The sequence below is a fragment of the Seriola dumerili genome, unplaced genomic scaffold, assembly GCF_002260705.1.
Source record: "Seriola dumerili isolate Sdu_G_001 unplaced genomic scaffold, Sdu_1.0 BDQW01000331.1, whole genome shotgun sequence".
Taxonomy (NCBI): domain Eukaryota; kingdom Metazoa; phylum Chordata; class Actinopteri; order Carangiformes; family Carangidae; genus Seriola; species Seriola dumerili.
In genome coordinates, this window is record NW_019174586.1 from 1,034,173 (window position 1) to 1,047,005 (window position 12,833).

General features: G+C 40.9%; 2 protein-coding genes across 2 annotated transcripts; one reads left to right on the forward strand and one right to left on the reverse strand.

Annotated features, from left to right (window-relative positions):
* Positions 1-80: 80 nt before the first annotated feature.
* On the reverse strand, positions 81-7,758 carry LOC111232506 (TBC1 domain family member 10A-like). The gene is made up of 10 exons (XM_022760064.1): positions 7,704-7,758; positions 7,139-7,279; positions 5,662-5,761; positions 5,127-5,234; positions 4,793-4,899; positions 4,365-4,479; positions 4,033-4,098; positions 3,657-3,846; positions 3,254-3,411; positions 81-247 (listed from the first exon to the last, which is right to left on the reverse strand). The coding sequence occupies exons 2-10, from the start codon at positions 7,273-7,275 to the stop codon at positions 161-163; spliced, it is 1,068 nt and encodes a 355-aa protein (XP_022615785.1). The 5' UTR covers positions 7,276-7,279; positions 7,704-7,758; the 3' UTR covers positions 81-160.
* Positions 7,759-8,248: 490 nt separating this feature from the next.
* LOC111232677 (NADH-ubiquinone oxidoreductase subunit 8-like) lies at positions 8,249-12,832 on the forward strand. The gene is made up of 7 exons (XM_022760302.1): positions 8,249-8,308; positions 9,232-9,286; positions 9,374-9,439; positions 9,561-9,650; positions 10,417-10,589; positions 11,321-11,449; positions 12,276-12,832. The coding sequence occupies exons 2-7, from the start codon at positions 9,232-9,234 to the stop codon at positions 12,405-12,407; spliced, it is 645 nt and encodes a 214-aa protein (XP_022616023.1). The 5' UTR covers positions 8,249-8,308; the 3' UTR covers positions 12,408-12,832.
* The last annotated feature ends 1 nt before the right edge of the window (position 12,833 follows it).

Here is a 12,833-nt window from a genome sequence, read left to right on the forward strand (position 1 = left end):
CTCTCGCTCCCTCTCCTTCTCCATCTCCTTTTCTTTCTTCTTCCTCAACCTCTCTTCCTCTTTCTCCCTTCTCTCTTGCTCCCTCCGCCTCCTCCTTCTCTCCCTGGAGCTAAGTTTCTCCTCGCCCTCTTCTTCAACCAGTTTCCCCGTCGTGGTTTCATCACTGAAGTCCTGAATCAGGATTTTGGGGACTTGCATTTTCTTTTCCGCTTTTTTCTTTGCCTTTTTGGGCTGCTCTCCTCGTAGCCTGCGGAAGAGACCAAAACGTTTAGAGGGGGAGGACGGCTCCTGCTCTTCCACTGTGCCCTCTGTCACTTCTGAGGTCGGTAACAAGGAATCTTTTGAAGACTGGGTCACATCAGGAGGGGTTTGGGTTTGGTTTACAGCTCCAGGATTGGTCGGTGATTCATCGTGTGTAACTTCTGGGTGATTAGGGACAGGTTGTGATTGGCTAGTTTTCTGTGGGATGGTGAAGAGATCTTCGGAGAGCCTACGTGTTAACCTGGACCCACGGGAGCTGGAAGACTTGCGGACGCAGAAATCACCAGAGGTCCGGTTACTGCGGTGCCCAGAGGCTTGTGTCAGACTGCTGTTGTTTGACTCAGCAGGAGAATCATCTGTATTTTCGACATGTGGGTTGCTGTCAGTACGTGGATTGTCTGTCACGTTAGGAGTGGATATGAAGACATCATCCTCTCCTACAGTGTTTTCTTGTACATTTTCTGTGCTCCCTTCCTCCTCCGAAGGACCCACAGTGACGTGGCTTCTTGGTTCTTCGGGTGCAGGTTCCTCAGAGGAACTCGTTTTCCCATCAGGCTCAGTGGTGAGAGTCACTGCTACGGCTTGCTTTGGAGTCTCCTCATTCTCTGGAGGTGCTACAGAGTCAGGAGCCTCCACATTTGTCTGAGTTTCAGCTGGTGTTTCCTCTGCTTGTGTTTGACCGTTGTCAACCTGTGCCTCTGAGTGCACAGTCAAAATGATTTCTTCTTTTTCCTGCGCGGGTTCAGATGCTACTGTATCACACTCTTCCTCTGAACAATGAGCACATTCTTCACTTGACTCTTTCACTGTGTCATCTGCGACTGGCATTTCTGCATCATCTTCTGTGTCAGCTACTACATCAGTGTCTTCTTGTTGGATGCATTCAGGTGAAGACAGGATTAATGTTTCTGTTTCTGTCTTAGTCTCTGTCTTTGAATCAATGTGTTGTTCTGAATCTATTTCTGCTTTTTCAATCTCTAATACGTTCTGCTCGGCTGCGTTTTCCTCCACCTTTCCCTCAGTTTTTGTCTCTGTTTGGGTGTGGCACTCTTCAATGTCAGCTTCTGCTAATGACGCCATGCTTAATGCATCACCCTGTGAGTTTTTGTCTGTTTCTGTGATCACTTCTTCCTGTGTCCCTGTCTCTATTGTTAGATCTGGATCTGTGAAAGTTGCTGCTTCGATGTTGCTGTTTGTCTCCGAGTCTGAACTTGTCTCAGGTCTTGTTTCTGAGACTTCTGAGACTTCTGTGACAACGTCCACCTGTGTCTTTGGCTCATGTTTACTTTCTGTCCTCTCCTCTGGTTTCATCTCAGCCTGGATCATCTGTTCTTCACTTGAATCTACACTTGCTTGAATTTCTTCATCTGTTCGTGGGTCTGCATCGGCACCTTTCTGTATCTCGTTTTGATTTTCCTCCACAGCAGCTGAATATTTACTTTCAGACACTTGTTCTTCCGCCTCCTCCTTTGTGTCTTTGACCTCGGTTTCCTGGTGCTGGCCTTTGTGATTCTGTTGTTCCAGGACTTGTGACTGGCTGTAAGAGTCCAACTCCTCTCCCCGTTCAGTGGGCTGAAGAAGATTTTCAGCAGTCTTATCTTTGGTTGGACTTTGGCTTGGTTCTGTCTCCTCAATTGTTTCTTCTGTCTGTTCTGAAACGATTTTGTTGTCCTCTGTCTCTTTGGGTTGGTGAGCTTCCTCATTTGTTTCTTCTGTCTGTTCTGAAACGATTTTGTTATCCTCTGTCTCTTTGGGTTGGTGAGCTTCCTCATTTGTTTCTTCTGTCTGTTCTGAAATGATTTTGTTGTCCTCTGTCTCTTTGGGTTGGTGAGCTTCCTCATTTGTTTCTTCTGTCTGTTCTGAAATGATTTTGTTGTCCTCTGTCTCTTTGGGTTGGTGAGCTTCCTCATTTGTTTCTTCTGTCTGTTCTGAAATGATTTTGTTGTCCTCTGTCTCTTTGGGTTGGTGAGCTTCCTCATTTGTTTCTTCTGTCTGTTCTGAAATTATTTTGTTGTCCTCTGTCTCTTTGGGTTGGTTTGCCTCCTTTTCAGTGAATTTTGTTTCAACTTCTTCAGTCTGTTCTTTTACTGTCTCTGTTTCTTCTGAGTGCTCTGTTGGTGTGTTTTGAACTTTGTCCATCTTTTTAGGTTCCTCTAAAAGTTCTTTCTCTTCAGTTTTCATTGTTAGTTTTGATTCGCTCTGTTTTTTGTGTTCCTCGTCATCCTCCTCCTCCTGAACGCCCTGAACCTTCTTAAAATTGAACTCGTTCCAGTTTCTCCAGTCCTCCTTTGCTCCCATTGAAAGATGCCTCACAACTTTACCACCGCCTTCCCATTCACCTGTGTTAGCTTTCCCCCCTTTCCTCAACCTCTTGTGAAGGAGCGAAGGAGAAAGGGACAGAGTGGAGGCCGAGCGAGAAAGAGGGACAGACAGGTTCCCTCTCTGTCTCTCTTTCCTGTCCCGTTCTTCCTCATTAAGCCGAGCTCTTGCCCACGCCATCCGGTATCCCAGACAGCGACCTCTGGGGTCAAAGGTGGATGAAGGTCTTTCTTTCCTCCACTTATGTAGTTCCTTCTCCGTGTGTCTCTCCAGATCTCTGGCTGACAGTGGAATTGAACACACCTGAGAGTGCGGGGGGGGGGGGGGGGGGGGGGGGGGGGGGGGGGGGGGGGGGTAAAGGTAGATTACAGTAACCTTGATGTGGTTAATCTGAGTTACATTTTGAATATCGTTTTCCTTTTATTACATTATTCTCAATAAAATGCAGCTGACATATTGCAAATACACTTACAGTATATGTCTTGAAGTTGACATACAACAGTCTAGCTTTCCCTCCAGCTCAGGTTCAGTGAAAAGCCTAAATTACACTGGATTTATAACCAGGATGTATATTTCTGGCTAACTGGTGCTTTAATGAAAATGCATGAAAGTTGATGTGTGTGTTATTCTAGTTTTCAACGCAGTCTGGAACATTATTTTAGCAGTTTATTACCTCTGCTATAAAGGCGTCGTCGTCCTCCTGGACCTGGTCCCTGACGCCCCTCAGCCTCTCCAGAGTCTCCATCTGGCCCGGGCACTGCTTCCTCAGCTCGGCACGACCCAGCACCCGACGCACCAGCACCACCGCCACCTGGAGCAGCACCCGCACCCCTGCACAGAAGAGATGAGAGGTAAGCACGGACAGAGAGGTGAAAATGACACCCGGGGGAACAGTGGTAGCCATATCAAACCCATCACAAGCTGTAAAATATTTCCAAACAAATAATTATTCCGCAAATCAATATAGCACAGTTATGATATACAGATTATCGTGTCAATGAAATTACACATTTATTTGCCTCCCTTTTGGAATACAATGTAATTTGTATGACCATCAGCCAATGTGGAGGATTTACCGTAGCAGAAAAACAGATCCCAGACTCGGAGCAGAGTGTTGAATGGCAGGTGGCGTGTGAACAGACACATCAGCCAGTCAGTGGCAAACATGAGGGGCTCCACTCCGTGGTGCTGCAGGTGTTTGTGTGCAGCAGGACATGTCCTTTTCAAGACCCAGGTCAACATGCCTGCATCAAACAGGACTCCCTCCTGTACAACACATGGCATGGATACATTAGCTTAGCATTTTTCTAAATTTGGGCTAATTCATAGCACAAGCAAACAAAAATCTACTGTCAGATTCAATTTACTGGCCTATATTTGAAATATCTGTGTACAGCAAACTAAACAGGTTTAAAAGTATGTCCATATGTATGTATATGTGCATGTCCTCACCAGCAGAGGGCTGTAGTATCCAGGCAGGTACTGCTCACTGATCTGCACCAAACACCAAAAGGCCTCCTGTCAGCATTAGATAAGGTGAATATTAGATGCCACATTAGATAATTTAACATTTATTAACATTAATTTTTTGAACATTTACTGCCAAGGTATTTATGCCTCTGAACCAGTGTTTGTGCCATATTACAGACATATTACATTTTAACAGACAGATGATGCCAACAGTGGTACACATTAAATGTCTGAAAAAGCTTTTTGTTTTTCCAGTAAAATCCAGGTTAATGAACTGTATTTTAAAAAGGTTTGCAGCTTCTTCATTTTGCTACCTCTGCAGGCATGTTCATCAGCAGCACTGCGGCCACAGGCCCCTGTGCCTGGCAGTAACCCTCTTCTGGTTGGTACTGAGTGTAGGCTTTCAACACCCGGAACAAACCACGCTGCCTACACACAGACACACACACCACAATAGTCAGTCACACAAACCACAAGTTTAAAACTCATGATTATATTTTGATAAAACCCAAGTTCGATTAGTGAGGTGAGTTTACAAAGTTAAAATACAGCAAATTATATCACTGTCTACTTTCTAGTTTTAATGAAGGAACTTTTATTTTTCCACACACACAGAGAAAGCAGGAATGCAGAGATGGGGTGGGAGTAGCAGAGGTATGCTGAAGACCAAACAAACTGCAGGACTGTTCTGTAGCTACCTACTCTTTCAACAGAAACAAGCATAAGTATAAATGTTTTCTACCCATGTCCATCCTTGGAGAGGAACATTTCATGGAAGGGGAACTGTCGGTCCAGGTCTCTTTCAATCACATCCACCCAGCTCTGCAGAGCAGGCTGCGAGTCCAGAGACTGACACAGAAACAAAAGATACCTAATATAAATATGATATAAATGTGATATAAAATTGAGAATAGCATCAGATTGTGTCACATTTGCTTGAAAAATAACATAAACAATTACTTGATTGCCAAAATTGTGTCAATTATTTTGTCTTTTGATCCACATTTTGAAATCAATTAATCAACTAATTGTTTCTGCACTAGTTGCACGGCATCCTTTGTAACGAGTTTTCTTGCCTCGTAGAGGTGTTCGTTTTGTTTCATCCTTTCAGTTGCTGCACAAAGCAGAGGCCAGCACTTCGCTCTGAGTGAGGCAGGGATGCCTTTCTGACACTGCACTTTGACCTGAAGAGAGATAGGTAACAGAGACACAGGATCAGCCCAGAGAAGTCATAAACAAACGACTACAGCAATGTGATTCTGTATTATCAGTTGACAGTATGAAAACCTTTTTCAAAGCTGACATTTTGACTTGTCAAAATAGGAAAAGAGTCCCAGTGATGCACGACAGTGTGACAGTGAGTTTGTTTGTTTGTTTGTTTGTTTGTCTGCAGGATCACGCAATGAACTGGTTTGCACCAAATTGAGGGATGGGGCATAAGCTAGGGAAGAACCCATAAAAATTTTGTGGCAGATCTCGATCATTAACTGTGAGTTTGAATTTCTTTCTCTGAAGTCTGGTGTGTGTTGTTTTACATTGGCCTTGGCAGAGGTCTGCACTCTCTGAGTGCCCTTCTATGTAATGACTTAAAGTGTCTAAGATGGGGCACACCTTGCTGGTCTTCTTCAACAACATGCGATCCCATTGGAGAATGATGTTGATCCATTTGGTCTCTCTCTGCCTGACCAATTCAGGGGGCGGGCCCACACTCCTGACACAAAACATCATACAAAACACCAGGTAAGTATTTTTAAAACATGAAACAACAGTAATCCTACAGCAATGCATGCCTCTTGTGTGTCTCATCCATTGACTGTATAGCTTTAAGGCTCTCAAAACAGTTAGCTTGAGACCTTTAAGTCATTGTGCAGCATTTCTGCGTGCTCTTTTGTGTGTTGTCATTACAGAAAGGCAATGCTCCGAAAAACAAGACAGGAAACAGGAAAACCACACGTTAGCAGTGTGATGTCTCCATGGCAACAGGTCAGGATGTTATCAATGAGGAAAGTACGAAGACGACAGGTAGCTCTTTGTTCAACTGGTCTCATCCTGATTTTAAATTGCTTCAAATGAAGCCCACCACCAAGATTTTTTGTTTCATTGTTGTTCGAAGGTAATTTAGATATGTAGTCAATTGATTTTTGAAAGTGTTGGCTTGTATTGTCAGAAAGTAAAAATTTAAAAGTTAAAAGTTCATTGCAGTTTGTGCTCTTTCTGGCATGGATTTTACATGTTTCTGCAGAATTATAAAATCCACATTATTACAGCATCCCCAGAGTGTATTATAATGTAGGTTTTGTAATATAGGTTTTGTCTCTTCCTTTCACTTCGAACAGGCCTGACACAGTTTTGTCGTAAAGGTTTCTGTCCTGATTCAAAATGGATCCCCATTAATACAATTTAAGGCCCTTGCAGATTGGGTTGCCTCTCTGAGAGGCAGAGCGGTTTGTAGATGAGCCTATAAAAAACAAGCTCTTTAGAGACTTTCAGTTAACCTGCAGTCTTCTAATCAGATTGTTTTCCAGCATGCATGGAAACATTTTGTTTTGAGTAATTTCTTCTTGCACTGACAGAAACAACAGGAAAATATCTGAATCTTAAAGATTAAAGACACAAGCAGCTCACGTCCAACTCAAGACCATCCCCTGCGATGAGAAACTTTGATTGACTTTATTTTAAAGGGTCACATTGCCTCACTGTTGACTGAAATACTGTATGTATAGTTCAGCTATCTGATAATAATGTATGAAAACCTTACATTTGATCACAAACATTTAAAACATTTTTGAAATGTTAAAGTTTATGTTTTTGATCATTAATAAAGAATACATTTTAGTAATGAACAGAGATTTTGTCTGGATAGAGTCTGTATTTTTATAAACGTTGGACTTTCTAGAGTCTTATCTACCTGGAAACAGTTTAGCAATTTCAACAGCCACCTCAGCATACATTTGTCTCTCTCTCGTTTGACCTATTTAATTAAACACAGAAATGAAAACAGAGAAGCAGAATACCTGGTTTTGGTTACAGTGCCAACCTCACTATTGTTACACAAACAGTAGACAAGCACACATCTGGAAGTGCTCACCCAGCTGTGGATCCATTGGTCAGAATGAAGCCAAACCGGTCTGTCTCAGGCTCTAGACCGACCTCAGACCCAGCATCAGATCCAGAGCTGTCCTCTTCACTGAGGTTCTTCTGAGCTGGACTTGACGGACTCAACATCTTACTGAAAGAGAGGAAGAGACTCTCATGATTCGCCATGTCTGTCTACTCTGTCATCATGATTAGAGGAGAGATGTCAGGAATTTGTGACTTTACAAAGCCTTCCACATGTAGAAATACCAAAGATGTTCAATACCTTCACCCCGTCAGTAATAGTAGTAGTTGTTAGTAGTATACAAAGTATTTATCTTGGTGATCAATAAGAATTGTTCTACTGTACTTAATATGATTTTAAGAGTACGTTTTACCTTGTCTCTTATTCGAGCCAGGGTTAGGGGATCTGCTGCCTCAGTTTTTTAGCATAAGTGTAAAGTAGTCTAAGTCAACTTCCTGTCCTTCAACCACAAACATAACCACACCTAGAGGAAATAACCAAACCAAGAGATCAGTTGGTAAATCTCCTTAAATATGATTTTAAACAAAGTTACCTTTTACATTTCCGGCATGTTTGATCAGTCGGTGCCTAAGAGGTGAAGTGTGAAGTCCTCCAGTGATGAGAGAGGAAGACAAACTTCCTCCCTCTCTGTTGCTCATTTGCTCTCTCTCTCTCTCTCACTCACTCCCTCTGTCTCTATCTATAAGTATTACACATGCATGATGACTCTTAAATCAACTTTCCTCTGTCCCTCCGTGAAACACTGTAAACTGTTATACCAAAAAAACTGACTATTTGTAAAATACATTTTTTTTTTGCTGTGATGCAAGTGATACTCAAGCATGATTCATCAAACATGTCATCAGAGTGAGTAATAAATGTATAATATGCTCTGCTGATCGTGTCCTTTCATTGTGCTTCCTCTTGTCTTGACAATATTTATGCCACTTTTATTTGCTGTAGAAAATAGTGCAATTATACGAGCCCGACAGTAATTTAAATAAAATGGAAGATATCACCAAAAGAGCAATTGTTTTGTTATTTCCACACTAAGAATAGGAAATTACCGAGCAGCACTTGAATGCAGCATAAATACTACTGCGCAGTTCAGGGACCGCCGTCTGTTGTTGCTCACCGCTCACCAAAAACTTGTGAAAGGTAAGTCTAGTTGAAGATTATTATAAACACGAACTGGTGACTGTAGTAGACGATTATTTAAGGCTTCGGTAATAGGAAACACATTGTGTTCATTGAGCTGTTATCCGTTTTCTGTTAAATTACCCTAAATTAACTACCTTTTCAGGCAGTGAAGTAGGTGAGCGATCTAATTGTAGTGTAATAACAATTCGGGAGATACAATTTGGTAATTGCGAACGCGTATTAACTAAATAAATCAAGGAAAATAATGATAAAATTAAACATTTAAACTGTGTGCTAAAGTTGCTAACCGAGGAGCCACATTTTGCTAACGGTTATTTAATTGTAATGACGCATTCAGGTCTGCCGTGAACGAGCATGCCTGTAACCTACCTGCTAATGAGAGGATTCAAACCGGTTGAAAAATTGCGGCAAAATCGCTCTCGTCGGCACTATAACATTATATTAACACTAACACAATAAAGTAAGACTATTAGATTGCGACATGTACCCTATAGTGTGGTTATACAAGTGAAAACAAACACTTGTTAACAAACGCTTACCATATTTAACACAATAAAATAACTAAATCAGTACACTTTCTGTGAATATTACACAGTTAAATGGAGACAGTTGGTCTAGTAACGGCGACTAACGTGAGGGCTACCTAATCGTATAAATTGGCTCTGTTGTCGATTTTCCCACTCTGATAGAATGCCATAAATGTGGCCAACTGCTGACGTAATAGCAGGGATTTGGGGCGCAAGATTATAGGATGGTTGTGCTCAGTCAGCTGGTCTCCCTCCCTCCCTCCCTCCCTCGTTTTCAATGAAGAGCTTTTTCTGAGTTGCTACAATGGACGTTTCTCTCTACTGTGTACATTTTAGTTCCTCTGATGTGTTTCAGTTATTTCAGTTTGCTTTTTCACTGCCTTCTTTGCTCAGATGTCCAACGTTACTACTGTGAGTCTGCGTCTTCTCCACTGCTACTCAAAGCAAGGTACTCCTTAGGCAGGTGTCATTAAGAAAATAATATCTATACGCACAAAATGAAGCATTATCACATCACATTTGTATGTATCTCCAGGCACGTTTGGATATGGTCCTGGTGTCATGCGCCCATTTAGTCTGAGTGCACTGAGAGAGGGCTATAGTAAGTACTGCTGCAAACCCATAACTGTTCATATATGCCATTCTCAATGGAGGGAAAACATGTGGCCGTTGTTTGGACTGATCTAATCATACAATCTTGTCCCCCTCTATTCTACTTGCAGAGTATGTGAATGCTCAGGAGCTGCCGACAGACCTGAGGTCCATCACTGACCGGGCTGCAACAACCCTCCTTTGGACTGAACTTTTTAGAGGTCACACATACAGTGATTTCTATGCAGATAGCCTATGTCATGTATAGAGTTAAAAGATAGGCCTAATGATGTTCTATAATTTTATTACTGTGAACAAATCTCATGAAAAGGCATGAAATTTATCCTGTTAAAAAATATTGTCTATGTAGTCAAAATCCGATTATTATTATTCCTGTGTGCCATAGATCTTCTAAAACTATTAAAAACACACAAAGCGCCACACTGCTGATGAGCAGAGCCATTGTAATAAAGAGCCCATTCTACACACACCAGCCTTTTGCTATAAATATTCACTAGTGCACCAAATGTGTATTAATTTATGGCTGAAAATGTTAGTTTAGTTTATTTGACTTTGCAAGAGGGAGGACATCAAATCTAAAGTTTATTGGAATCCTTGGTGTAAAGAGTGTAAATATGCAGTAATCCAAGTGAATCAGTAACAACAAATTACCAATACAATCAAGATCTGAACTGTCAAATTAATCCAGTTTGCTAAAAACGAAATTGCCCAGCTGTTTTAGGAAATGACAGCATTTTATAAAATAAATATTTATAACCTGTTTTCAAAGATTTAAGTCTGATGTACAAACAAAAGGGGCAGGGGCTATGTGCCACAGACAGGGAAGAAGTTGGAAAGAGATGAGTGATGAACTGACACATTTGTCTTTTCATGGGATTTGACAGTAAGAAAAGTATAGAATATAACCAGTATTGTACTTCATGAGTCGTCACTCTCTTTGATGCTATGGCTATGACCTCCGTGCAGGTTTGGCGATGACTATGAGTTACTTGTTCCGTGAACCTGCCACCATCAACTACCCATTTGAGAAGGGACCTCTGTCACCTCGCTTCCGTGGAGAGCACGCCCTCCGCCGCTACCCTAATGGAGAGGAGCGCTGTATTGCCTGTAAGCTGTGTGAGGCCATCTGCCCTGCTCAGGTGAATACAAACACATACTGTTCCTACCTATAAACACAGAGCCATATTGCGGTAAAATGTATTTATGTTGCAGCTTTCTTGATTAGATGTCACAAACTGTGTAGACACAACTTGTTATTTTTCCTGTTATTTTTAAAAATAAATCCAAGAATGTATCTTTGTTCATTTTGACTGGTCAAAAACAGGTAGAACTAATTTCATAGAAATATGATTAGCAGTGCACACACTTGATAGTTTAACCTTTTTTTTTACTTTTAGGGATTATCATGCATTATCAGCAGCTCTTTAGTGTTTCCTCTCTTCATTTTTGCCTTCACATGTTCAAAATGTGGTCCGGTGGCAGCAAACAGAACAAATGTAGGATGGTGGAATTTTTTGCTTGAAAATTGGTAGAAAACAAAAACAGTGAGCCTTCCTCACATATATTTTGCTTGCTTTTCATCTTGCATCTCTAACACACAAACCCACACACAAAAAAAAAAAACAAAGGCAGCTTTTATGCACAAAAGTCAAGAAAAAATATTTATCTATTTACACCATACCATAGTACATCTTGTGTTCTGTTAATACTATGTTTCAATTCTACAGACTGGTAAATAAATCCCAATCCCGCACCCAATTATTCTCACAATACCTGCTGCTAAGGCTGTGATAAAGTCACTGCTGAAATCCCTGTCTGTCCTGTCTGACTTGTTTTTTTCTCTTCACTGTTCTCCCTATGTTGAACCCAGGCCATTACCATTGAAGCTGAGACTCGGGCTGATGGCAGCAGGAGAACTACACGCTATGATATTGATATGACCAAGTGTATCTACTGTGGCTTCTGCCAGGAAGCTTGTCCTGTTGATGCCATTGTGGAGGTGAGAAAAAGCTTAGACTGAATGGGTGATTCTATGGTGCTGAACTAAGGTGGCTTTTGGCAGAGTAAAACTGTATTTCTGTACTTTTCCTCTGAAATAGTGTATTTAATGAAAAGGATCCTTTCAAGTTTTGTGCCAGGGGGAGCTTTTGGCAAATATTCATACAGAGATAAGTATCAGTTTCACAAATAGTAACTTTTCAAATCAGACAATCCAACAATCACGCCTGCGAATGGTCAGATTTGTGGAGGTGGGAAAGTGGGCAGGGTTTTGCCATCTCTTTTTCGTTATTTTCACAACTACCTCTGTCACTTTTTGTGTACAACTTTTCACCCTTAAAAGCAACACAATGCATGCCTCCTCTTTTTACCCTGTCTTAGATTTTGGCCATTCCAAACTTTTGCCTTTAGACATTATCATATGACACCACCTAGTTAGTTTGAAGCATATTGAAGCCTGAAGAAACGAACTTGTAATTATGAGATGTAATGTTAATTTATTGTACCATTATGGTGTACTGAACCATGCCTTTTGGATTACTTTTTAACTAATACAGTCCACTGTTTTCTTTGAGGCACAAGAACTAAAGGCATGGCGTAAACCAATTTGTTTAACTGAAACTGAAAATACAGTAGATAATTATATCGATTAATTACCTTAAATTTATTTCCTATCTTCCACAAAATGGAAAGTTATTTATCTATTATAATCACACAGTGCTTCACACAACATAAACTCAACCCACCATCAAAATCTTATTATAGAACTGTGTGCATTTAGACCTACAGACTGTTGATTTTTAGTTTTTTGTCAATCCCGTCCCCAGGGTCCAAACTTTGAGTTCTCCACTGAAACCCATGAGGAGCTGCTGTACAACAAGGAGAAGCTGCTCAACAATGGAGATCGATGGGAGGCTGAGATAGCAGCCAACATACAGGCGGACTATCTGTACAGATAGACTGACTGTCATATCTGCACACTAACCAAAAAGAAATGTCACATGTGAAAATTATATATCTTATCATTCTATGCAGTAAAGAGATTACTTGTAGCTTTAAAGATATTCCAATGAATTACATACTGTATTAACAGTGAAGCCTTGCAGCCTCAGATTCTGTTGTCAGAGCTGAGAAAAAATATAAAAACGCACAATTTATGTCTTATGTTTTAAAGATGAATGATATTGTACTGCATGATGATGATTTAATAATCTATAAACTATGTACCCTATGCACATGTCTATGATAGACTATTTTCTGCTGCACTTTAAAAGCATGGTTTATCTGATTTTAATAGGTAGGACATTTCTGAAAGAGTATATTTATGTAATGTGTTTGATGCTATGTAGGAAAGTGAAATAAATGATGTTAATAAAACTGTTAAT

What these genes read in the sequence shown, in the direction of transcription:
- LOC111232677 (XM_022760302.1), top strand. Translation starts at nt 9,232, where the DNA reads ATGTCCAACGTTACTACTGTGAGTCTGCGTCTTCTCCACTGCTACTCA. An exon ending in TGCACTGAGAGAGGGCTATA is followed by an intron (nt 9,440 to 9,560) that starts GTAAGTACTGCT and finishes TTCTACTTGCAG; the next exon opens with AGTATGTGAATGCTCAGGAG. An exon ending in TTGGACTGAACTTTTTAGAG is followed by an intron (nt 9,651 to 10,416) that starts GTCACACATACA and finishes ACCTCCGTGCAG; the next exon opens with GTTTGGCGATGACTATGAGT.
- LOC111232506 (XM_022760064.1), bottom strand. Translation starts at nt 7,275, where the DNA reads ATGTTGAGTCCGTCAAGTCCAGCTCAGAAGAACCTCAGTGAAGAGGAC. An exon ending in ACCAATGGATCCACAGCTGG is followed by an intron (nt 5,762 to 7,138) that starts GTGAGCACTTCC and finishes GTTTTGTGTCAG; the next exon opens with GAGTGTGGGCCCGCCCCCTG. An exon ending in GGATCTGTTTTTCTGCTACG is followed by an intron (nt 3,412 to 3,656) that starts GTAAATCCTCCA and finishes TCTTCTGTGCAG; the next exon opens with GGGTGCGGGTGCTGCTCCAG.